Below are 25,689 nucleotides of genomic sequence, written 5' to 3' on the forward strand. Positions count from 1 at the left end.
ACACGGGGTTGTTTAAATATATATTTGTTGAGTTTGAATTTAACTTAAATTAATTGAAATCACATAGTGTTGAAACTCCACACCCTCAGGCCCAGCAGCCTTTGCGCCGCAGCCCCTCCTCCTGGCATGTGGTCCCCTCATCTCTCAGGTCTCTGCCCAGAGGCCACCTTCTTGGCAAGCCTGGCCCAGCTGCACCTGAAGTGACCCCTGTCCTGACCGCCTGGCCCCTCACAGCACTGGCCACCAGCTGACATCACTGATTACAGCTATTTGCCGTGTGTTTCTCTTCCGGCCCCTAGGCGGTGGTGTCCCCGCCTCCTGGGCTCATCCCTCTGGTCCGAACAGCGGTGAAGTGAATAAAGAAGCTGCATTTGTTCGTGTCCCACAGGCCTGTCAGAAGTGGCCTAAGCAAAACTGTGACCATTAGAACGTCTGTCCGTGATCTGGTAAAGACTTGTCCTATGTCATCCTCTCCGAAGTTTTGGCATCTTGAAGTTGGAGGAAGATATCTCGAAAAGCCGATATTTGACCCAGTAAATGCCGACGGATGGAGCTCCTCAGGCCTGCGTCCCCAGGCCTCCGTGTACCGCGTGAGAGCCACGCGGCCGCAGTGAATCGGCCGTCCCTTCCCCGGCCCCGGCCTGCCCCCGAGGGTTGCTCTGCCTCAGACGCCGGACGTGATGCGCGGGTCTCTCCCACGTGGCTCATCTCGGGCTAAGGAAGGCTTTCAGGCCAGGCCGGGAGCTGAGATCGGGAACACGTTAGAAGCGCACGGCTCAGAGGGGAGCCGGCGGGTTCCTGAAGCGACCCTGTGCTGGGGCGCATCCTTCCCGGGCCCGGGGACAGCAGGGGCTGGAGGGGACCCTGTGTCCTGCTGCACGGGATCAGCTGATTTACACAGACAGGAGCAAATCCCAGCCCAGTAAGCCCGCTCCTCTGGGGAGAGGTAGGTCCAGCCGCTCCAAGTGCGGGCAGGCGTGGGGATGAGGCTGCAGCCTGGAAACAGGCACAGAAGCAACAACACACAGCTCAGAAGAAAGGTCTGGGGACTGCGTACACTTCACCCACATCATCTCCCCCCACGACGCGCACCGTTGAGAACAAAGCAACTACCTCTAATCACCCAGAAACCACTGTTAAAACTGTGAAAATAGAGGGGGGTAGTCTGAAATTCCCCGCCAAAGTGAAAACAAGACAAACAACAACACTGTTAAGTAAGTTGGAACTAGAAAATGTGACAGGTAAGTCTAGAGAGGTGACAAACCTTGAATCTTCCAGCCAGGTCACCCGTCTGTTCCACCCTCACCTTCGAGATTCCCCTCTCGTCCACACTGAACCTGGGGGGTTAGTGTGAAGGGGTCCTGGGGGTCTCCAGCTCCGCTCCCCGCTGCTCAGATGGGGACAGGGAGCTTGAGGAGGAAGGGCTGCCAGGGCCCCGGTGCTGGCCACGGGAGAAGGGCTGTGACCAGGATTCACCCCCTCAGGCGGCCGAGGCTGGCGCCCCCCCGGCAGAAGCTGTAGTAAGAGCAGTGCCTGGGCAAGTGGGACGGCCCCTCCTACCACAGAGGGAAAGGGTCCACAACGTCTCAAAGAGGGTCGGGGGTATTTGCAGAATTTGCTCCGTCTGGTCTTGGGGACAGGGCTGCAGGAGTTACGTGTCTTCAGAGGGTCCAAGTCCATGGATCCCTGAGGGGGTCGCTCTGTCCTCTGGTCCTTCCCTCCCCCGTCTCTGCACAACCTCATGCCTGGGTGTCCCTGACCCTCCCACCTTCCTACCCACTCGGTCCCCTCACGCTGCCCAGGACGCTGGTCCTATGAACCCAGTCCAAGATGTTCCTAATTTCCAAACCTTTTCTCCGCATCAGAATGGACTTCAACCCCGCCATTCAGGACCCTCGTAGGTGACAGGCCAACGAAGCTGGCAATTCCGGCAGACATTTCAACGCCTGGTGCTATAGCGAGCCCTCAAGCCTCAGCAAACCAGCGTAGAGGAGGAAGGCTCCGAACAGCAGCAGCAGCTCCAAGTGGCTGTCAGGCAGCAACCGTGGTGGGTGCAGAGCTGGACGCCCGGCTGGGGCTGGTCTAGAACGGGCCGTGGCGGCGAGGACGGGCAGGTCCGGCTGCTGTGGAAGGAGGCCGTGCTGGCCCAGCATCCTGGGATGGCGTCCCGCCCTGTCACCTAGCAACAAGATGATGTGGAGGAAACACCAGCCTCTCTGGGGCTCCGTGGTGTCACCTTCGGAAGGACAGTAGGTGACACCTCCTTCTCACAGGGCCCCTGTGGGCATGAAATGAGGACTGACAGCCGCAGGCCACGAGACTGACCACCGGGGCTGTTATTCTGTGTTCACTCGATGGGGTGTGTGCAATGATCACCACTTTTGCTTCTCTCCTGCAGTTGCTGCGGCTATTAAAACACCGTCATCTTCTCATTAGGATCTAATATATCATCACATTTCTGTAGTTACAAGTCAAAAGTGAATGTTGATATTTATTTCTGTAATCAAAAAGGAAACACCTATTAATGCCGTAAGAAACTGTGGCCTTTGGTGATTTGAAACCCACGAGGGTGGACTCTTAGACCACGTCTTCTCTGACCTGGTAAATCTAGAGCAGTTTCTGCTTTGAAGAAGTGTCTCTTCTTTCTGTATTTGTATTCTTGTATTTTATTTATTTATTTTTTTTAGTCAGTTTTCTATTTGCTGGCCTACGGCCTATTTTAATGGCTAGAAAGAACAGTAGTAACACAATCAGGTTTAGGACTAGACACTGAAAGAATTAAAAGGTGCGTCAGACATATTTTTTAGAGACAAAATACTAAACGAAGCCAGTGCTTGTATTTATAAAGTTATAATCCACAGAGTTCTGACCACAGCAAATTCCGGTCGTGAAGATGGAGACAAAATACCATACACGGCTCCATTTTTTGAAAGAAATGCTTTTGGTTTTCTAATTTTAGCTACTGAGCCTAAATTGTTTATAACAATCTGATTCAAAGGAGATAAAATTCAGACCTACGACGTTTTACAGCACTCACACAGGAATCCAAAAATGCATGTAATTACAGTAAAAACAAGGTTCTTGTTTGATGAGGAAACACTAGGGAGACCCTGAGCCACTGAACCGCCTGCGCTTCTGGGCACAGGTTCCTCCCCTCGGAGGGGCGGGCCGGGTCTCCTCCAAGTTCCACCCAGGTGCGGCCATCCTATGAGCCCCTCCCAAAGGCAGACCCCTGGGCCGGCCCCCACCGGCAGGTGCCTTTCCCTCCTGTTACCGCACAGCTTTGCCAGAGAAGAGGCTCGAGATAGAAAACCAACAAAAGGACACTGAGACACCTTGGCCTTCTCCTTAAACCTCTGTCTGAGTAGCCGTGTTCTTTTATTTAGAATGTGGGCCTGAACTTTAAAATAACTTCCTGGTAAAATGCCTTTTCTCATCACAAGTGCACTCTCCCTGTTTCCTGGATCACCGATCACAGGAAGAATCCTCCACTGACTCCTGAATCTCTTTGGGTTGGCAATTGAGTTCGTGGACTGTCGGTTCTATGTTGTTAATGCCTGGCTGGCCCAGAACGCTCTGGCCAGTTTCCCGCAGCCAACTTCCACACGCGAGCCATTTCATTCTGAGCCGCAGGAAAGGCACAGCTAGAGGGGTAAACTGCCTGAAAGCACGAGACCGGAGATGGAATTCCAGACGCTCGCGGTGAATGATTTGAATTCTGGAGGCCGCAGCTTAGAAGCTTCTTGCTGACAGGCTGCCTGGTGGATCCCTTCCATCCGCCCACATCATGAAGGCTGGACTTTATCTCACATGCGTTTTGGAAGAGTTAAATACCAATAACTTGAAAACGTCCATTAACCTGCCAGGATTTTCAGCCTCTCGTGCAGTCTCTCCAGACATCCCCATCCGGCAGCCTCGGGGGGCATGGAAGCTGGTGACCAGGAGGGAGAGCTGAGCCTTGCTCCGCCGACGCTAACCCAGTGTCCCTTGTCCCCAGATCTCTCCTACAAGTACGCAAAGTCCTCCACGTCTGCTGTGTGGGCCCGGCCTCCCCGGAGACCTGCCACCAGGCGTGCAGGGCTCGTTCACTGTGCGGGTCTTTATGCGGCACAGAATTCTCGTGGTTCCAGTGAGGGCTCAGGCCTGGCTCGGGCCGCCAGTGTCACCCAGCCAGTAACAGCAAAGGCCCGGCCTGGACCAGGAGGTATAAGTTCCCCCGTGACTGTCACCCTGATGTGGCTACGCAGCAAGGGGCAGCCTGCAGGGTCCAGGTCTTCAGAAGGGAAAGGACCCCCCAGCTTGTTCACAGGCTCCCTCGCCTGTGTGGCCGGGAGGCCGTGTGAAGAAGCGTGTCCACCTTCTTTTAATCTCCTTGTAAAGCGATAAGGTCACCTGGCAAGGAGTGGAGACATGAACAGTGTATGATTGGAAAGCTGAGCCACGTCCCTGTTCTGTGTGACGTTGAGGGGAAACCACTTCCTCTTTGGGGCAAATGAGTGGAAGCTCATCCTGAGATTCTGAATTTGGAGAATTAATGAAAATCATGCACATGACAAGTGTGGTAGAAGGTGGGGAGCTTCAGAAACTGTGGGCCCCGTCAGCATCAGGCTCCCGTGCAGCCTTCACGGTGGTTTAGATGCCGGGGTGCAGGGCATAGCCTCTCTGCCCTGACCCGCTCCTACTCCAAGCTCTTCACGTGATGGGAGAGAGCGAGGAGGAAACCAGGACAATGCCACCTCTTACCTGACTCGGCTTCTGCCTAGAATCAACTTGCAAAATGCTTCCAGCGGTTGCACGTGGTGCCTTGTTTTCAACCACAACATGTAGGTTCATCTGGTGGTTGGTTCTTGGTGGGTGCAGTGGCGCTGGTTCCCCCAAAACGCCAGTTTCGTGCAGAGGTGACGCAGCCTGGTTATCTAGAGGCCGCTTCTCTGATCAGCCCACGAATGTAAAGACAAAAGTGCATAAATTGAGAGGAGAATATAAGTCACACTTTCAAGGGCCCCTGAAGGCAGGGGTGCCTTTGAGTCTTGAGAGCTTAGCCCTGAGCTGTGTCGGGTGTGCATGTTGGGTGAACACTTCCCTGGGATTTCTGATGCGTTCGCTGGTTTTGTTTTCCTCCCTCTTGACGGTCTTTGGGAAAACGCGTATCCTTATTCTAAGGAGATTGATTCCTAGGAATTATCCAGAAGAGATACAATATTTGTTTGGTGCAATTAGTGGTGCTCTCTGACTTATACACGGCCAATTTGACTTGCTGAGGTTTGGAGAGATGTGTTAGATTTCAAAACTGTGCTGGCTCTGTGTGTGTGTTGCAAGGACGCTGTTCTCTGTTATTGATGTGCCGATGTCCAAACCCGGTTCACCAACAAAAGCCTGTTCGAGGAGACAGCACAAAATCCATGAAGAAAACACTCGGGGTCCCTGAGTCAGCCAGCCCTGAGTCAGCCCTGAGTCAGCCCTGAGTCAGCCCTGAGTCAGCCCTGAGCCAGCCCTGAGTCAGCCCTGAGTCAGCCCTGAGTCAGCCCTGAGCCAGCCCTGAGCCAGCCCTGAGCCAGCCCTGAGTCAGCCCTGAGTCAGCCCTGAGCCAGCCCTGAGCCAGCCCTGAGCCAGCCCTGAGTCAGCCCTGAGTCAGCCCTGAGCCAGCCCTGAGTCAGCCCTGAGCCAGCCCTGAGCCAGCCCTGAGTCAGCCCTGAGTCAGCCCTGAGTCAGCTCTGAGTCAGCCCTGAGCCAGCCCTGAGTCAGCCCTGAGTCAGCCCTGAGTCAGCCCTGAGCCAGCCCTGAGTCAGCCCTGAGTCAGCCCTGAGTCAGCTCTGAGCCAGCCCTGAGTCAGCCCTGAGCCAGCCCTGAGTCAGCCCTGAGTCAGCCCTGAGCCAGCCCTGAGTCAGCCCTGAGCCAGCCCTGAGCCAGTCAGCCCTGAGCCAGCCCTGAGCCAGCCCTGAGTCAGCCCTGAGTCAGCCCTGAGCCAGCCCTGAGTCAGCTCTGAGTCAGCCCTGAGTCAGCCCTGAGTCAGCCCTGAGCCAGCCCTGAGTCAGCCCTGAGCCAGCCCTGAGTCAGCCCTGAGTCAGCTCTGAGTCAGCTCTGAGTCAGCCCTGAGCCAGCCCTGAGTCAGCCCTGAGTCAGCCCTGAGCCAGCCCTGAGCCAGCCCTGAGCCAGCCCTGAGTCAGCCCTGAGCCAGCCCTGAGTCAGCCCTGAGCCAGCCCTGAGCCAGCCCTGAGTCAGCCCTGAGTCAGCCCTGAGTCAGCCCTGAGTCAGCTCTGAGTCAGCCCTGAGTCAGCCCTGAGTCAGCCCTGAGTCAGCCCTGAGCCAGCCCTGAGTCAGCCCTGAGTCAGCCCTGAGTCAGCTCTGAGCCAGCCCTGAGTCAGCCCTGAGCCAGCCCTGAGTCAGCCCTGAGCCAGCCCTGAGCCAGTCAGCCCTGAGCCAGCCCTGAGCCAGCCCTGAGTCAGCCCTGAGTCAGCCCTGAGCCAGCCCTGAGTCAGCTCTGAGTCAGCCCTGAGTCAGCCCTGAGTCAGCCCTGAGTCAGCTCTGAGCCAGCCCTGAGTCAGCCCTGAGCCAGCCCTGAGTCAGCCCTGAGTCAGCCCTGAGTCAGCCCTGAGTCAGCCCTGAGTCAGCCCTGAGTCAGCTCTGAGCCAGCTCTGAGTCAGCTCTGAGTCAGCCCTGAGTCAGCCCTGAGCCAGCCCTGAGTCAGCCCTGAGCCAGCCCTGAGCCAGCCCTGAGTCAGCCCTGAGCCAGCCCTGAGTCAGCCCTGAGTCAGCCCTGAGTCAGCTCTGAGCCAGCCCTGAGTCAGCCCTGAGCCAGCCCTGAGTCAGCCCTGAGTCAGCCCTGAGCCAGCCCTGAGTCAGCCCTGAGCCAGCCCTGAGTCAGCCCTGAGCCAGCCCTGAGTCAGCCCTGAGTCAGCCCTGAGTCAGCTCTGAGCCAGCCCTGAGTCAGCCCTGAGCCAGCCCTGAGTCAGCCCTGAGCCAGCCCTGAGTCAGCCCTGAGCCAGCCCTGAGTCAGCCCTGAGCCAGCCCTGAGTCAGCCCTGAGTCAGCCCTGAGCCAGCCCTGAGTCAGCCCTGAGCCAGCCCTGAGTCAGCCCTGAGTCAGCCCTGAGTCAGCCCTGAGTCAGCTCTGAGTCAGCCCTGAGTCAGCTCTGAGTCAGCCCTGAGCCAGCCCTGAGCCAGTCAGCCCTGAGTCAGCCCTGAGTCAGCCCTGAGTCAGTCAGCCCTGAGCCAGCCCTGAGCCAGCCCTGAGTCAGCCCTGAGCCAGCCCTGAGCCAGCCCTGAGTCAGCCCTGAGTCAGCCCTGAGCCAGCCCTGAGTCAGCCCTGAGCCAGCCCTGAGTCAGCCCTGAGCCAGCCCTGAGTCAGCCCTGAGTCAGCCCTGAGCCAGCCCTGAGTCAGCCCTGAGTCAGCCCTGAGCCAGCCCTGAGTCAGCCCTGAGTCAGCTCTGAGTCAGCCCTGAGTCAGCCCTGAGTCAGCCCTGAGCCAGCCCTGAGCCAGCCCTGAGTCAGCCCTGAGTCAGCTCTGTGTCAGCCCTGAGTCAGCCCTGAGTCAGCCCTGAGCCAGCCCTGAGTCAGCCCTGAGTCAGCCCTGAGCCAGCCCTGAGTCAGCCCTGAGTCAGCCCTGAGCCAGCCAGCCCTGAGTCAGCCCCGAGTCAGCTCTGAGTCAGCCCTGAGCCAGCCCTGAGTCAGCCCCGAGTCAGCCCTGAGCCAGCCCTGAGTCAGCCCTGAGTCAGCCCTGAGTCAGCTCTGTGTCAGCTCTGAGTCAGCCCTGAGTCAGCTCTGAGCCAGCTCTGAGTCAGCCCTGAGTCAGCCCTGAGCCAGCTCTGAGTCAGCCCTGAGCCAGCCCTGAGTCAGCCCTGAGTCAGCCCTGAGTCAGCCCTGAGTCAGCCCTGAGTCAGCTCTGAGTCAGCCCTGAGTCAGTCAGCTCTGAGCCAGCCCTGAGTCAGCCCTGAGTCAGCTCTGAGTCAGCCCTGAGTCAGCCCTGAGTCAGCCCTGAGTCAGCTCTGAGTCAGCCCTGAGTCAGCCCTGAGCCAGCCCTGAGTCAGCCCTGAGCCAGCCCTGAGTCAGCCCTGAGTCAGCCCTGAGTCAGCCCTGAGCCAGCCCTGAGTCAGCCCTGAGTCAGCCCTGAGCCAGCCCTGAGTCAGCTCTGAGTCAGCCCTGAGTCAGCCCTGAGTCAGCCCTGAGTCAGCTCTGAGTCAGCCCTGAGTCAGTCAGCTCTGAGCCAGCTCTGAGTCAGCCCTGAGTCAGCCCTGAGTCAGCCCTGAGCCAGCCCTGAGTCAGCTCTGAGTCAGCTCTGAGTCAGCCCTGAGCCAGCCCTGAGCCAGCCCTGAGTCAGCCCTGAGTCAGCCCTGAGTCAGCCCTGAGCCAGCCCTGAGCCAGCCCTGAGTCAGCCCTGAGTCAGCTCTGAGCCAGCCCTGAGTCAGCCCTGAGCCAGCCCTGAGCCAGCCCTGAGTCAGCCCTGAGTCAGCCCTGAGTCAGCTCTGAGTTAGCTGGCACCTTCTACGAATCAATACGCCTCATTTCCTCATTAATAAGCTTTAAAAGTTCTTCTTACTCTGGTTGATTTAATCATAGAAACAAAGAGTATATTTGAAAATGGCAGGCAGTTAACCAAATGCAAACTAAAGTAGGGGTGGGGTCCATCTGAGACTCCATTTAGTATTGTCTATATTTTGCAATATACGTGGTAGCGGTCACGTAACGTAAGGGAGAGAATCATCCCAGCTATGCCTTTAGTGTTGAACGGAATACATTTCAGATGAAACACGGGGGTTTCCTGTCATTTTTAACTTGGCCTTTTTTTTTACTGAGTTTTCCTAAATCTTTTTTGAGATTGGATATGACACTTGTTCACAGGTTGTTTCCGCCAGCTCACCACAGTTTTCCCGAGGCTGTGGGGTGGGTGCTGGGTAGTGTGTCACAGTGGCACCGAGTCATCAGAGTCCTGCTGTTCGTGGGCATCTGGTCACTGCGTACTTTCCCCACCCACCCTCTCCAACCTGCTGAGATACCTCAGCGCATCAGAGTTCCCTTCTAAGCTTTGGCTGGGGCATTCCTCTTGCTTCACAGTGTATCTTGATAAGTTGTCACTAAGGTAGAAAATTCAAAACCACTCCCAGCCCCAACGTGTGTTCCTGATACTGACCGCCCAGAGTCAGTGTCGGCGCATCCCTGCAGGACCGTCCAGAACCAGAGCATCACCGTGAAAACAGTTTAAAAGCGATCGGTGTGCACATCTGCTTCCAAGTCGGCGACGAGTTCACGAACTCTTAGAAAGCCTAGTCATACGATGAGCATAATTATTATGCGTCTGGTTGGGCTGTCAATAAAGAAGGCCAATAAAAGAAGTGATGCTGAACATTTAGAAGTAATGGAAAAGTAATATTTTAAAATTATACTTATCCTATAGAGTGGTTGCTTTGAATATTAATTCAGGAAATTCGTCATTTGCAGCAGGTGTTTTAATGGCCTACCGTGCTGTGAGTGCACCGCGTTTTCTTTCTGCTGCCACTGTCCTTGGACCTACAGGTGGGCCTCCGGGTCCTGTGACGTGACGGGCCGGGCGTAACACGTGCCCTGAGCTCGCCGTCCGCACTGTTGCAGCTACAAGTTCTAGCCACTTTTTCCTCTTCTTTTCTTCTTTGTCCTTTTTTTTTTTTTCATTTTCTTTGCAGAAGGCCATCAGCTGAACTGTCACAGCGCTCGCATAATGCAGGACGCGGAGAAGGATGACAACAATAACGACGAGTACGACAACTACGATGAGCTGGTGGCCAAGTCCCTGCTGAACCTGGGCAAGATCGCCGAGGACGCGGCGTACCGGGCGCGGACCGAGTCAGAGATGAACAGCAACACGTCCCACAGCCTGGAGGACGACAGCGACAAGAACGAGACCCCCGGCCGGAAGGGCGAGCTCAGCCTGGACCTGGACAGCGACGTGGTCAGGGAGACGGTGGACTCGCTGAAGCTGCTGGCCCAGGGCCACGGCGCGGTGCTGGGGGACCACGCGGGCGAGCGCGGCTACGCAGATGCGCTGGCGCCGCCCGAGAGCAGGAGCCTGAACTACACGACGCTGGGCAAGGCCGCCAACAACGGGCTGGCGGAGAAGCTGGTGGAGGAGAGCGACGAGGAGGTGTGTCTGAGCAGCCTGGAGTGCCTGCGCAACCAGTGCTTCGACCTGGCGCGCAAGCTGAGCGAGGGCAGCCCCCAGGAGCGGCCTCCGCAGCCCGGTGCCGGCCCCCGCCCACACGGCCGCCAGGACGACGACTTCCCAGGAAGGACGCCCGACCGCAGCTACTCGGACATGATGAATCTGATGAGGCTGGAGGAGCAGCTGAGCCCCAGACCCAGAACTTTCTCCAGCTGCGTCAAGGAGGATGGGTACCGCGAGAGGGAGGACGACGCCACCTCTGTGAACTCGGACAGGTCGGAGGAGGTGTTCGACATGACCAAGGGCAACCTGACCCTCCTGGAGAAAGCCATTGCCCTGGAAACCGAGCGGGCCAAGGCCATGAGGGAGAAGATGGCGGTGGAGGCGGGAAGGAGGGACAGTCTGAGGTCCTACGAGGACCAGTCACCGCGACCGCTCCCCGGGGAGGAGAGGAAGCCTAAGTCCGGTGACAGCCATGTCAAAAAGCCATACTATGGTAAAGGTAATATTTCTACCTAACGTAAGTTGCCTCATGAAAGCGTGCGCTAGGGTAAAGCTGTCAGGGGTATTAGGGGCTACAATGCAGGGGGCGCATCCCACTCCATTACATCACGCACGCATGTTTCTTAGAGTTGATTCCAGAGTTATATTTTGTGATTACGTCTCTGAAGAGCAAATGAAATATCTGTCTGAGAAATACACAAAGCAGCTGGATAACAGGACGTTTCAGTGGAAAACGCATGCCTTGGAAAGATAGGGTCAGAGCACAAGCCCATCACGTGAGGGAAAACATTAGGGTGAGCCTGTGTTCTTACAGATGACCTGCAATCCGTGTGGAGTGGCGGGGGTTTATGTGACAAAAAGTCCATCAGGGATGAAGCACGTATTGGGTAAATTGCATTGAATAGGTGGCATCGTGATTTATAAAATGATCATCAAATGTCAGATATCGATGAAACCTCCCCCACAGAAAACACCCCTGACAGAAATTGAACAGTAACAGGATGACTGATAGCGTAAGACAAGGGCAGTGACGGCACGTTCATTATCTTAAGGTAGTGAGGAATGGGAACCGTTTGCTACGCACGGCCTGGTGTGTCCCAGGCGCAGATCAGTCACCATCCCTTTAGTGTATTCACCCCCTCACTGTTCCATTCCATCATGGAAACAGTTATGGTGCTTGCTTTATTGGGAGACACTCGAAACCAGGCACTGTGATAGTTCCAACCAGGTTTCCACCTGTGAACTTTGTGGGCACGTGTTTGCATAGATCTGTAAATTCAACCACATGCATACGGAGCCACTACACCTAATACGTATGTTTCCACCCTGAATGATTGACTTCATGCTTCCAGTAACAGCTGCATCCTCTTTCAATACGAGGTGGATGATAATTTGACCTCGTGTAGGACCTTGTGAATATTTCAATTACGAGACTCTCAGAACTAAGTGAGAAGCACCTTCAAGGGTGAAATTGGTGATTCCCTAAATTCTTCCATATTAGTACCAAAATGTTTTTCTGTTTTGTATATTGTTCCATTTCTGATTAATATTGAGTTTCCTTAGAATGAGGTTCAAGAATCTGGTTTGAGAATCCGTTGCTACGGAAACTTCAAAGGATCAGAACCTCCTTCTTCTGCGGTTACACAGGTGTGTATTCTCCTCTCCATGTGTGCACGTGCCTCCAGGGGCACCTTGGGCTTCGCTCTAACCAAACCCCAGGTGGAGATGAACCTTAGCCAGAGGCCTGTAGGGTTCTGGATGTGGCCGGTGCGTGGGTGCTGGCCATCGTTTCAGTAAAGCAGGTGCAGGCCAGACTGAGGAAGGCTCATGTGTTAAAGGCCACGGAGTGAGGCATCAAGCTTGCTTTGGGTGTTGCCGAGACCAGGAGACGCAGCTTGTGTGTCTATAACTAGAGTGCAATCTCTTAGAAATCTTTAGCTGGATGTTGGAGACTCACATAGGAACTAGACACTTTTAGGAAGAAATAGTGTCCTTTCTCATGGGCTGGCTCAGGTGGACAAATGTGGCAGCGTTCTGTCTGGGGTCCTGCAGGACGCATTTCAGGACTGAGTCTGGGCATGAGAAAGCAGCGCTTTACTTACTGAGGAAACATGCGGGCTCACGTGGACCCGATGCTGCCGTGCCTTCTTTGGTCTCTGTGGTTCCTTTCAACCCACCAGCTTGCTGTAGATTTTGACCCATTTTGTTTTGTTATTCTTGTTATTTTCTTTTATTCTGTTTTTGGCAAGAAGTGGAATTCAAATCACTTGCTTCCCCTGAATAAATGGGGACAGCATGGCAACAAACAGTAAAAGCCCCAAACCAGGATGTGCTTCTTTCCCCCGAAATGGGGGAAGGGTTGGGGATTTGGACTTTCCAGATGAGTCGGAAAGCACTGATTTCTGCCTCTCCCCAGTTTTTCCAGATCTTCCTCCTCTGATCAAAGTGAGTCACCATGTCTTATCAGTGTGGTCCACATCACTTCCAAATTTCTTTTGAAGACGTCTGTAGTTATATTCAAAACCAAATAAATAAAGCCAAGCAAGGACACAAAAATGGGGCAAAGAGATGAATGCCCTCCTTATTAAAAAAAAAAAAAAAAAAAAAAAGCTGTGTGCTCTCTTACCAACACAGGCACATAGCACATCACCAATCTATTGTCAGCTTCTCTGGTATTTTATTAAACGTGGAGAGAACACTCACACCAATTCTCATTCATACACAATCTTCTCAAACTGATTTAAATTATAAATGAGTAACCTTTCCAAAAGCTTGAGCTGAAACAAAAGAAGTTCATCACAGGGACTTCCCTGGCGGTCCAGTGGTTAAGAATCTGAGCTTCCAGTGCAGGGGGTGCAGGTTCAATCCCTGGTCAGGGAACAAAGATCCCACATGCTGCGTGGAGCGACCCAAAGATATTTAAAAAAACAAGTTCATCACACAACGTCCTCTGTCTTTCTTCTCCTCAAGCAGCTGACGGAAAGGGAGGAAGGGCGCAGCCTAAACACAGCACACAGTTTTCTCTAGACATCGTTGCAGGGTTTTTGGTTGAATCATTGGCCTGTTTGCTTGCTTGGTTGTTTAACGTTTGTTCCAAGATTTGCTTTCAAGATGAACTGGGATTGCAAGAAGGGAGAAAGCAAGGGGTTGGGGGTGTTGGTGAAGGCAGAGGAGACACGCCTCCACCAGGACGCAGGCATCGAGAGGAGAGTACACACTTGGTGTTTCCAAAACTGCAGTAGACGGAGCCACACGGCGTTTGCACAAATCTGTGCTTAACTTCAGAACACTTTCGAAATCGTGAAATAATATAATTTGTTAGGAAACTGTAAACATACTCGTGAAAAAGAGTCGCTTAATGGTCACTAGTAGAGCTTACGTTTATCCTTTAAGAGTCCTTTATATCTAGTCTGTGGTTTTAAATTATATCTCTAGTTTATGACCTTAACTAATATTTTCCTTGGAACTGTTACTGCACACTTACTACTTTACATTTGCCTTCATTCAGTTGTACCGCTATTATTATGAAATTACTCAAAAGGCAATAAGATGCTGAGCTTTTCGGTTGCACGTGTAAGAGAAGCTCCAATAAGATATTTAGAAATGAAGTCACCACAGCATAGGTTTAGATTTGTCTTCAGAGATGATTATCTATAAATAATGGTGGGAAGCAGCCCATTGTTATATCTAGGACACTACCCTCAACGCCATCACCGGTTTAAGAGGTTCCAGGACCTTAAAGACACATTTCAGAGAATAGAATGTTAGCTAAAAATAAAAGGAGGGGTTTTTATATAAACATAAAAGTCTTTATATATGCCTGTGAGTCCTTTGTCTGTTTCAAGTTCACATGAATGACTTGAGAAAAAAGCCCATAAAAGTTCCAAAATTTTTAAACCAATCTTTTTTCTTGATATAAAATGAATTCTTCGCCAAAAGTAAAACATCTATTTTCCAGTGATCATGATTGGCCTGATTAAAGAGATATCACTATAAAAATATTAAAGCCTTAAAGAAATTTTAACCATAGCATCCCTGGGCCAAACTCCTAGGAACTGCCATCTATCGATCATCTGTGCACCTGGTTTTGAAAACGGGCTCAAAACTAGTGTTGCACACACTCCTGGGACTATTTGGTCTGGGTTTTGGGAGTTATTTTCTGCACATTTATGAACTGTGGTCAGTTCTGGATGTAGAAATAATTTTGTTAGCAAGGCCATTGCATTTCTGGCATGTGCCATTCGAGTTTTGACCAAACGTCTGCTCTGCTCCTCCCCGACTGGCACTGCAGAGCCCACGGCCTGCCTAGAAGCATCACCTCTTAGTTTTGTGCATGCACGCACAGCTGTCAGAGCCTGCCTCTGGTTTCAAGTACAGACGAGGAGATCAAAACAAATTATTGCTCCAGCAGCTTCTGAAACATTTTTGATTGCCCATCACCTCTGTCAGGTGGGACTTCCACCATTTCGGTCATTTGCTTGCAGTGCCTTCTGAGAGTTCAGCTGGTCTTGAGAAAAGCGCTGAATTGGCGTGCTAAGGACAGTGTTGCAGGAGAAGTGTCAGCACAGGTAAAACTGTGCAACTAGTAGCACATGCAATCAGAGCGCTCAGTAAGAAAGAAGCTCTGCTCAAGAGCTTAAATGGCATTACGTTTCCTGGTTGGATGTCACGAAGCAGTTGCTGAAGGATCACGGAAACATTTTGTTCTCTGAGAAGGTCACTGTCTCATCATTATTTATGTTGATTTCTTTGAGCAACGGCTTATCATGTAACACACGGGAAACAATTAATCAAGAGTTCAGGTAGGGAGAGCCTTTTTCTCTTTAGTGTCGAAAGTAAAATATGTTATGATTCATGATTACATCGTTTAAGGTTAAAAATTCACCCCAAACCAAAGAACTACCCACGGATGTCACAGTCTGTCCCCGACACCTGCTTTGTTTCTTTATTGATCAAGGTCTCTTCGGTTGTTAAATTTTCACATTTGTCTTCAGCTGGTAAAAAATTCATTCTATTGACACCTGTTGTCGCTTTTAGATCCCTCGAGAGCAGAAAAGAAAGAGAGCAAGTGCCCCACCCCCGGGTGCGATGGAACGGGCCACGTAACCGGGCTTTATCCACATCACCGCAGTCTGTCCGGATGCCCGCACAAAGATAGGGTCCCTCCAGAAAGTAAGTCCGTGTTTCACCAGCGCCCTGGAGCGCGCACACCTGTGACTCGTTTCTGCATCCTCGCCTCTGTCATTTCCATCTCTGGTCAGTGCAACCTGACTTAGGTGTCCCCTCCTTGTCCGGGAGGGCAGCTCAGCCAGGACCAGGGCTCTACCCACCCCGCAGCCTCCAGCATTTCCTCGGCGTGGTCCCCGTAGACCTGCCCCAGGACCCAGGCTCACCATCCAGTGTTGCTTTCTGCAGCTCGGGCCCCGAGCAGCCGGCCGGGGCTCTGGTCCCTACTTCATTTCTAACTTGCTCTGTGACCCCCAAGCCAGTCACTTCTCTCCTTTTCTCCTCACAAATTGTAGAACTGAATTTAGATAGTCTCTGAGCCATCCATGCAGCACTACACGGCTTTGAATCCCGGAGGCAAATGGCCTCGAGACGTCTCTTGCCCACAGTTACCTGAATTTCTCCACTTCCGCGGACCAGTACTTACGTGTTACTGCATTTTACTCGTAAAATCTATTTCATGTTGTCCCGACATTTCTACACAATAAGATCTTAAGTAAGAGGGTTTAACTTGGGTGGGTTCGGACCTTACACACCCGTTTTAATTAGTTAAGTTCTGAGAATATGCACTTGACCTATGGAGACAACTAAATTTCTTTCAGAACTGAAATGATGAGCCCTTTTTCTTGTTTATCTTTCTCTCGGCATATAAGGTATGCCAACTATTTAGGTAGAGTTAGGATGGATGGCTCAGAAGAAAGGCACATTTTCAGAAATGGCTCTGTGTCGGATCCTGACTTCAAGTCTAAGGCGGTAGGGATTTTCCTCATTCCGTGAGACACGGTTTCTATGGGGGGGATATGTCATAGCTCGGCTTGTTTGTGACAATGACCAGCTGAGTGGTGACGTTGCTTCCCCATCACAACGGTCAGCCTTGGAAGTACAGAGAAAAGCTCGTAGCTTAGAAAACAGCTTTAGCAGAGTGCTTTCAGGTGACGTATTTGTAGAAGCTACTGTGGCTCCAGGTTTGCAAGTGGCCCCTGGCAACAGTAAAGCCATGTTTCTCAGAACCGCCTTGTGGGCAAAGGCGCAGTGTTGCGGCCACAGCGGATTGGAGAGGGGCCGCGCCCGTGTGTTACATGAGCAGGGGTAGCTCGCTTCACCCACAGCAGCTTCTGCCCCAGCACCCCCTGCGGCCGGGCACCCCGCTGGCTGGCACCCATCTAATCCCAATAAACCCTGCAGGGGGTATTGGCCCTGTTGTCAGATGAGGGACATGAAGGCCAGAGGGTCACCGCCTCTCCCGGGAAGCAGCACAGCACCCAGCGCCCTGAAGATGCTCAGAGCTTTCTGAGCTGGTCCGAGCAGAGAACTGAGCTCAGACCTAAACCCACCTCCGTCCCAACCCTGAGCTCCTCTGTCTCCACGGAGACCTGGGTTTGACGTTTCGAGTTCAGTCTTAACAAGCTGTGTGTCGCGGGGCGGGTGACACGCTCTGTACTTCTTGTCCTCATCTACAAAGAGGGCATTAGGACCAAGCAGTAATGTTTGAAGAAGAAAGGGCTTCTTTGTGCACTGTTTCTTTGAGACATCAAAGTAGAACATCAGTGCCTTCTCATCTGAGCAATCCTCCTGACTCCATATTTTCACAAGAAGCGTCTAAATGCAGTCAGACGAGGCCTGAGTCCTGACCAGCTGCACCCGAACCTGCTCACGCAGACCCGGTCAGACCACACCTCGCCTCACCTTTGCTCACGCGACGTGGGGACTCAGCTCTGACACCAGAGTTACAGGCACCTCCCAGAGCACCCACAGAAAATCGCTTCCAAAGATTTACTCATACGCAATTTTTTATAGGACCATAAACATGTAAAAGAATTAAAGGACTCCATAGAAGATACGTCTCTCTTTTTCTGCTTTTTATTTTTTAGCTTTTTCTGGGCTACTGTCCCCTACTCACATGTCCGTTCACTTGAATTCCACAAAGTAGCCTGCACCCAGTTTGAAACATACTGTGTTAGATACACAGAGGACACACCACAGATGAGACACAGCTCTGGCCTCCCCCCGGAACTCCCGACCCAGCCGAGGAGGGGGCGTGAGACAGCACGGCCACAGCGTAACCGAGCTCCAGCCCCTGCTGTGGGCATCAGGGACCGTGGCCTCCCGCAGACTTCACTGGGGCAACGCTTGTGCCGGTCCTGCGTGAGAGAGAAAACCCACGGCATTTTCTAAAAGCCGTCGTAACGGTCCACGCGGGAGACCAGGGCAGAAAGGAGGCAGTGGCAGAGGGACAGAGACAGGTTGGCAGGACAGGCCATGAGAAGGAGAAAGGGAGGGAGATTGAGAAGACGTCTAGGTGTCTCCCTGGTCCATGGCAAGGGCGATAAACCGGGCATCAAGCCAGGGCCACGTCCAATAGGGGAACGAACGCTTGGATTTTTCCGACTGAAGCTGGAAGTTGTGTGTGAGATTCCCGCAGGGTGCTGGAGGGCCGGCCTGGACACCTGGAGGAGGCCAGGCATACAGGTGGCCCTGTGTGTCCTCCGCAGCGTTCGTAGAAATGGGATGAAACTGCCTGGAGGGGAGACCTCGACGGAGGCTGAGCAGCAGCCCAGACTGGGGGAGGTGCAGAGGGCGGCGGGTTTGCTGGGAAAAGCTGACAGCTGACACCTGAGAGAGAGGCGTGAGCCGCAGAGGAAGCTGGAAGCGTGTAGGCACAGAGCAGCACAGATCCTGTCCCAGGGCCGGCCAGGGTGAGGACCGAGTGGGAGTCGGCAGGACAGGGCGGTCCACGCCGCAGGCGAGCACGGAAGCCGCGTGCCATCCCCGGGGGAGTCTTAATAGTTGAAGAGTTTAGCATAAAAGGAAAGGAACGATGTATGTTAATTTGAGGGGAGGCCTGTGTGGTGTGATAAGAAGATGATAGCGTGTCAGGAAAGGATGGGGAAGGAAGGGTCATTCCCTGAAGGAAGAGGGTGGGCAGGTCAGAGCGCAGACTGAGGAGGGGAGGGAGGGTCCCCCGGAGAGGAGACCCCAAGCCCACTCCAGCCGGGTCCCAGCACAGAGCGAGCCCCGGATCAGCTCTCCACAGATGGGGCATCGACCACCTGCACGGACGATGCAGCTGTGACCGCTGAAAAGATGAAACCAAAATGAACCTGGCCAGGGCTGAGGAGAGCAGGTGTAAGGGCCACATGGGGAGGAAATAGGAGGGAGGTTTCAGGGGAAAGAGGGAGGTTGTTCTGGAGATGAGAGAAACTGTAGGAAATAACAATTACATAATGAGCTCGGGCAGATCGTGGTCACCTGCTGCCAGGTGACCCTCGCCGCAGGGAAGGTCCAGCAGCCTCGCTACAGCTTGTGCTGTGGAGCTCGGAGACCGCTGGGCTGGGGCCCGTGCTGGGGGTCGGCTCTCCTGACCCAGCAGCACTGCTCACCCCCCAGCTGTCCCCACAGTCCAGAGCAGCGAGTGGTCGCTGAGGACCAGAAAGGGAAAGACAGGAAACAGTCCAGGCCCATGACCATGGCGGGGAAATTTGAATGCGGTCTCCGGGCAGTGGGCAGTAGCTTCCCTGCCCTACGGACCACGCCTTCCGTCTCCCACCGGGTCTTACGTGGGGGCCCGCAGAGCACTTCCTCCCTCCCTCCCTCATAGAATAAATCAGAAGGTACCCAGTTCCTAGACGGAGAGTCATCATCTAATTATCTTCATCTAAAAATCAGGTTCGGGCTGTCTGTTTGCCCATGACCACCACACCTTCCTAACACCGCGTGCTTCCAAAGCAGAGGCATGTCTTTAAAACCACCGGTCGACGTGCTGTTACATGGCTAATCACTGTTCCGCGCTCACGGCTGGGAGTTCCGCGGGGAGGCCCTTGCTTTCCTAGCCCACTGGGAGCAGTTCGTGCTCCCGCTTCCCGGGTCCACAGCTCCCGCCCAGCACACCCCGCTTTGCATGCCAGTCAGAGTCAGGTGGAGACAACCTTCTTTTTCTTCCTACATGTGTTTCCCTGCCCATGCCCATCACAGACGTGTGTAGGACTGTCTGTTGTGAACTAACCCAGCCTTTGTTAAAATGATTGCATATTCTTGTGTTGGGACCATTTCTGTGTTTTAACGCTGGGCTGTTCTCTCTGCCTCTCCTTGTCAAGTTCTTGCCATGCATGAAAACGTTCTCAAGTGTCCTACTCCGGGCTGCACAGGGCGAGGGCATGTAAATAGCAACAGGAACTCGCACCGAAGGTAAGCAGAGCTCCTGCGTCCTGGGCTGCAGGGGGCAGATCCCCGGCGGCCATGTTCCCGCGCCCTCCGGAGGGGCGCGGCCCCTGCACGACCTGCCCCAGGGGACAGGAGACCTGGGCACTTCTCTCAGGGAGCCAGGGGGCGGGGAGAGCCGAGCTGAGCCGGCCCGGGGCGCGCGGCGAAGCCCGACGCTTAGATCCCTCGTTTGCAGACTGGAATTTCTCAGCTGTCTCCCCCCACCTTGCTGTGATGGGGTGACAGTCCCCCGGCAGGTGTCCTCCTTGAGGTCAGATCCCAGGCGGAACCATAACCGTCTGCAGCGACTCCAAGGAAGGCAGTAAGAGCTCCGTTACCTTCCAGGGATCGAGGGGCCCTTCCTGTCTGCCTCAGACAGGTCGGCGACTAGAGCCCATGAGGCTGGGCCGTGTGTGACCCCAGCCGGCCGCCCCCGTGATCCCCGCTGAAACACTGGTCATCAGCGTGGGCATCACCAAAGTGCGGGCAGGGGTGCAAAGGTGCTGGTGGGAGAGCACACCGCAGGAGAGGGGGCTAAGGAGGCAGAACCGTCCCTCCTGGGCTACGGCTGCAGTCACACTTTTGCTCTGGACAAATTCCAGTTCCCTTTTCCTATCTTATTCTGAGTTTCGCTAAGTTCCTTCTAATACTCAGTTCCTATCAGTTTCCTTTTTTTTCCAGTGGCCTGAAAGTGATTCTGTCAGATTTTTCTTTAACTGCCTATAGTTTCAGCTTCACAAAGTGGCATAAAAGTATATCTAAACGGAGGAAACTCTTATTAAGTTTCACCATAATTTTTGCTTCTCCGGTAAATTTGGTTGCTTGTGTTAAGTTTATAATGAATGAGGTCGCCAACCTGCGCCCTTCAGAGGTGCTCCTGGGCGTCCTCTGGAGAAGGGGGCATGACGGATGGGTTGGCGGGGTGCCTCCTGAGCCCTGTTCAGGGGGTTCACAGCGTCAGCTCGTCCATCACACCTCCGCAGAATCGCAGCTTCCAGACGCTGTGTGTATGCGGATTAAGTCTCTGCACTGTGTGCAGAGACACACACGGATACACAAAGAGCAGACACCCACACGGATATACAAAGAGCAGACACCAGGGTTTCATGAAGAGTCAGCTTAAACACCAAGGAGCACATCTGTTGTCTCTTCCCGTAAATATTTAGTGGCAGAAAAGCATTTTCCTGCAGCCTCGAGATTCCTCTGCTTTCCTTCCCTTCTGTGTCTCTTCCTGGGGAGGATGTAGACCGGCTGGTCACGCTGCATCCCACGTGCTGTGGTCAGCAGCCGCCAGAGAGCCCTGTTCTCGGGCGTTTTAGAAACCATCCTACCCAAGCGGCTAATTCCCCAGCTCCAGAAACCGCAAGCGTCCCAGAACGGCAGTGGTGTCTAACATCTCATGTTCCCTTTAACGATACAGCCTTTGTGTTGCTGTCATTGGAAAGGACCACGTGTCCTGCACACACGGCACGGCCATCGGCATGGTCTGCCGGAGGCCAGGGGCAAACACCGTGATGTCCCCTGACAGGCTTGGGAGCCTGGTGCCGCCCCAGGCAGAGGAGGGGGGCGGCGATGGGGTTGCTGTCGGAGTGCCTCGGAGGACACACTCAGATCCCTCCTGTCATTGCAGCCTCTCCGGATGCCCTATTGCCGCAGCGGAGAAATTGGCAAAGGCCCAAGAAAAGCACCAGAGCTGTGACGTGTCCAAGTCCAACCAGGCCTCGGACCGAGTGCTAAGGTACCAGACACACGTTCGGGGTCCGTCCACGGCCGTCCCCACGGGCCAGGCACCCGGTTGCTTCATGAGGGGCGGCCGTCCTCAGTGGGAGTGGAGGGGAGCTGGTGCAGCTGGAAGACCTCGCCGGGGTCACGACCCTCCCCTGCGGCTCCATCCTGGGGGCTGTGCGGGGGCAGGGCTCGTCACCCCCGGGTCTCCCTGACCCCGTGTGACCGTTCGCACAAGAGAAGCAGACAGAGCTGTGTCTGGCTTTCTTTCTGGCCCTGACGCTTCACGATTCTGTAAAGGCTGGCTGAAAGGGAGGCTTAGAGAGTTCACGAGGTGCCCCCAGTAGTTTCACCTCAGTTTGGAGGCGCGGGGTGGGCTTCGTGTTCTCGAGGACGTCGGGGTAACAGCATCCCCTCCCCTGCGCGCAGAGAAATCTCGTCCTCAGATGCTCCCGGCAGGCGGGCGGCATGGTGTCATTACCCCCTCTTGACGAGCGAGGAGACCAGGGCGCAGAGGGGTGAGAGGCCTTCCCGGAAACCTCTCGGTCCCCAGTGGCGCAGCCGGGGACGCCGCAGACGCTGCCTGCTCGCCCCCTGGACAGTTAGGGTGATTACATCAGGAGCGCAGGTGGGAGAGGAGCTCTCTTCCCTCAGCGCTCATGTCGCGTGTCCCCTTCAAACCCTCATCCACATGCAAACCGTGACGACCTCTGTGCATCCTGCCTGTTTAGTCAGTGTCACACCAGCCGCTTCCTCGTCTGTGTAAGAATCGTACCTGTCATCCTCATAGCTGCTGGTACCCACTGGGGGAGGCAGCACCTGTGCTGGGACTGGGTTCTGGCCCTGAGGCACTTAGTGTGATTCCAACTTTACTATTAAAAGGAGAGCAGTAAACACACACACTCACACTCACACGCACACGCACACGCGCATGCACAACTTTGCTCCTGTTATTTCTTTGGCATAAATCACTTGGAAAAAACCACTAGGCAAACGATACGAACACTTCTTTGGTTTTTTCCTGTATTATTTCCCATCTTTCTGAAAGGAATTCACCACTGTCATTAAACTCCTTTTTATCTCGCAACAGAAAAGTTCAAATCTTTATAGAAAATGAGAAATATTTCCCTAGACAAAAATAAAAGCCCCCTAGGAGCCTAAACCCCCGATAAAGCCGGGGGTGCGCTCCTCTAGCTATTTTTATGCGTGGGCGTTGCCGACCTCACCTGCCCCCAGGGTGCCTGTAACTCGCTCATCTTACAGGTGCGCTGACACCAAACGCCTGACAGGCTCTCCCGAGGGCCCCTCAGGCCACTCTTGGCTACTGGGAGCATGACAACCTCCCTGCCAGGCCCCCGGGGCTGTGTGCATGTGAGAAGGAACAGTTATTAACCAAAGGAAAGTTTGAGCAAAGGGAGAGAGAGTTGAGGACTTCTGTTAATTTCCCTCCCCCACTGGGGCCAGACCCCCGAGAGCTGGAAGGCTCCCCGTGCCCACATCCTTCTGATGTCGGGTGGCCGCGAAGTGACTAACGCCTGTCCTGGGATCAGTGTCAAGCTTACTTTCCACTGAGGAGCTCCGCTGGCCGCTTGACACGGACAAGATACATCTGAAGTGGCAAACATCACCTTGTTCAGACGGAGCCTCCGCTCTGATCCCGAGCCTGTGCTTCACAGCCTGGAACCCTTTCTTCGTGTCACGCAGTGGGAAACCTTCTGCCAAGTGACAACAGAACAGAAGATCGTGGGCCAGGATTTGCGCAGCTGCAAACAGTTTTCTTCCCGAGCCTCCGGCTGCGTGGTGGGGAAGCAGCATGGGGACAGGCCCGGAGGGAGAGAAGGACCCCTCCCACCGCAGGGGAGGCGTGGGGCTGGGCTCTGCAGCCTCCGAGGGCTCAGCTCAGGCACTGACGTCCCGGCCGTAAGCCAGGTCTGGAGGACCTGGTGTCCATCCCCGTCACCTTCACATTCCCCGGGATGTCTCCACGCAGGGGACGCTCATTCAAGGCGGTAAGACAGGAAGGAAGGAAGAAAACAATAATTTCAACCAACAGTTCAATTACTTAAGATTTTAAGAGTCTTTAGGCAGATTGTCTAACGGGACGCTGAGACTTAGGTGAGGGCTACGGGCCTGCCCAAGGCCGCACCCGCTCTGCAGCCTCCCAGCTCCCGGCCTCCATCACCTGCTCCGTTTTGTCATCAAGTGTCCCTTCCCGATGCCTCTGCTCCAGCGCAGCCTCCATTGGAGCCGGTCCCGACCTCCTGGAGGCTCAGGGGTCGGGCCTTCCCCGGCCCAAGTCCCTTGGCCTTGCCTGCTGGACAAATGGACAGAGTCCCAATCTGGTCCCACCCAGCCCGTCCCTGCTGTTCCCCCAGAGACGTTCCCCATTGTTTGACTTTCCTGGCGTGTTTCCTACACCACCCTGGATCTTAACCTTGACAAATGCCACCTTCTCCCTTAAAACTGAATGGAATCTCACGGCCGGGAGTGTCCTCCACTCGCCAGGATTCTCAGAAGCTCGGGCTCCTAAAACAAGATCACATTCCAGGTGACCTTTGAAGACAAGGCCTACAGCTTCATTCATTTATGAGCCCCCCCCACCGCCCTGCCCATTGCCTGGCAAAATGCCTCAAGTAATAGACGTTTAACTGATCGTTACATCATTTGGTTGATTTGAGAAGTAAATAGGCTAAATTAATGAAATCAAAGTAAATGTGTTGGTAACTTGATAAAGTTGTTAACGTAAGGGGAAGTTTTAGGTAAAAACTCTAAAGGAATCTCTGCACTACTTTCTGTAAATCTAAAATTATTTCAAAAAAAGTTAAAAAATTCTGCCTATGGGATAGATAGATGGACACACAGAAGAAACAAGATAGGATACTAATGCATATGTAATTGAGAGTTCTTTCATTTAAATATTTAATTCCAAAGTATAGAAAAATGAATGACTACTAGGCAATCTTGAGAGTGCATGTTAATATTTGTCAAAATACATCACTACGTGCTCCATTTTATCGTCCAGCAGGATGTGTTTTTATCTAGCTTCATCTCCACGTCCTTAAGAGCATTTTTTTCATTTCCTCGTATTTCGTTAAGGGAGTTTCTTATTAGCTCACTTCACCGTGTGTAACTCTTACTCTCTGCAAACCCTGCAAAAGAAAACGCACGGATGTGAGATTCTTTCCCACGTTCACATCTCATATCTTCATCGTACCTCCCCAGACTCTGAAAAGAAAAAGAAAAAAGGGCAAAAGGTTAAGTATTTCATTTTCTGTTCTTTTTATTTCCAAAGTTGGCATCTAGGCAGATTGCTGATTTGAGGTTATCTCATTACAGCACACTGGGCTTCTGCTCAGGAAGATAGAATTGGGACTTTAGTGAGAGGTCTGGTTCCTTAGCACAGCTAAGCAAAGGTGCTCTAATTTTAAGACCAGCCACGTCTCATGCGCAGCCATGAGAAAGCCAGCTGTGCACTGTCTCTTTTTGCTTCCAGGCCCATGTGCTTCGTAAAGCAGCTCGAGATCCCTCACTACGGCTACAGAAACAGCGTCCCCACCACCACGCCTCGCTCCAACTTGGCCAAAGAGCTGGAGAAATATTCCAAGACCTCGTTTGAATACAACAGTTACGACAGCCATACTTATGGCAAGCGGGCCATAGCTCCCAAGGTGCAAACCAGGGATATATCCCCCAAAGGATATGATGGTAGGAGGTGCACCCTCTTATACATGAGAGTCACGCTTGCCGTTGCTAATGTTGTTATTGTGTATATCCATTTCCTACAAACTGCTGGAGCATGGGGTCACTCGAGGGGCAGCAAGGAAAGCACGCGGGCAGCCTAGGCGGGTTCCTTCAGCCCCAGGTGTGGGAGAGCAGGCCCCGGGGGAGGGAGGGCGATGCCCTTCCCCCGTTATCCCCAGAGCAGAGCAACCGGCTGCTGGCAGGACGTAGAGGCAGACAGCCGTGGGCTCGTCTGCTTCATGCTGCTGCTGAGACGGTGTCCTCATCTTTACTGACTTCCTTTAATAGATGCCCCAACAGACAAAACCAGGAGAGCCGGGGACAGCTGCCCAGAGCTCTTGGATCTCGTGAGAAGCTCTGTGTTCCCTCCCTGTTCTCAAGCTGGGATGCACGCCGCATTCATCTGGGGAGACTTTTTAAATTCTCATGCCCAGGGCTGCACCCCAGACCAAGTAAATCAGACTCCCTGGAGGTATTCCCTGTGTGCAGCATTTTTAAAAAGTCAGCCAGTGATTCTAACACGCAGCCAGGGGCGCACAACTCCTGCGGGTCCCACCGGCCTCCTTCCAGCGGGCTCGGACCCAGGTGTGGGCCCTGGGGAGCCCCCTGTCCTGGCTTTGTAACTTTGTCACTGGCCTCACTTGTAGCTGCCACTACGAAAATAG

General features: G+C 53.6%; 1 protein-coding gene across 24 annotated transcripts in view; it reads left to right on the forward strand.

Moving 5' to 3' along the window:
- Positions 1-25,689, forward strand: part of MYT1L (myelin transcription factor 1 like) — a 411,946-nt gene that overhangs the window by 300,985 nt on the left and 85,272 nt on the right. For 17 of the 24 annotated variants that reach the window (XM_067703799.1, XM_067703798.1, XM_067703801.1 and 14 more), the window contains 5 exons: positions 9,654-10,631; positions 15,170-15,304; positions 19,453-19,543; positions 21,189-21,296; positions 24,777-24,988. In XM_067703799.1, the coding sequence (XP_067559900.1) occupies positions 9,654-10,631; positions 15,170-15,304; positions 19,453-19,543; positions 21,189-21,296; positions 24,777-24,988 (1,524 nt within the window). The remainder of the gene's footprint in view (positions 1-9,653; positions 10,632-15,169; positions 15,305-19,452; positions 19,544-21,188; positions 21,297-24,776; positions 24,989-25,689) is intronic. The other 7 variants (XM_067703805.1, XM_067703820.1, XM_067703816.1 and 4 more) reach the window with 2 other exon arrangements.

This window comes from Pseudorca crassidens, chromosome 14 (assembly GCF_039906515.1).
Source record: "Pseudorca crassidens isolate mPseCra1 chromosome 14, mPseCra1.hap1, whole genome shotgun sequence".
NCBI lineage: Eukaryota > Metazoa > Chordata > Mammalia > Artiodactyla > Delphinidae > Pseudorca > Pseudorca crassidens.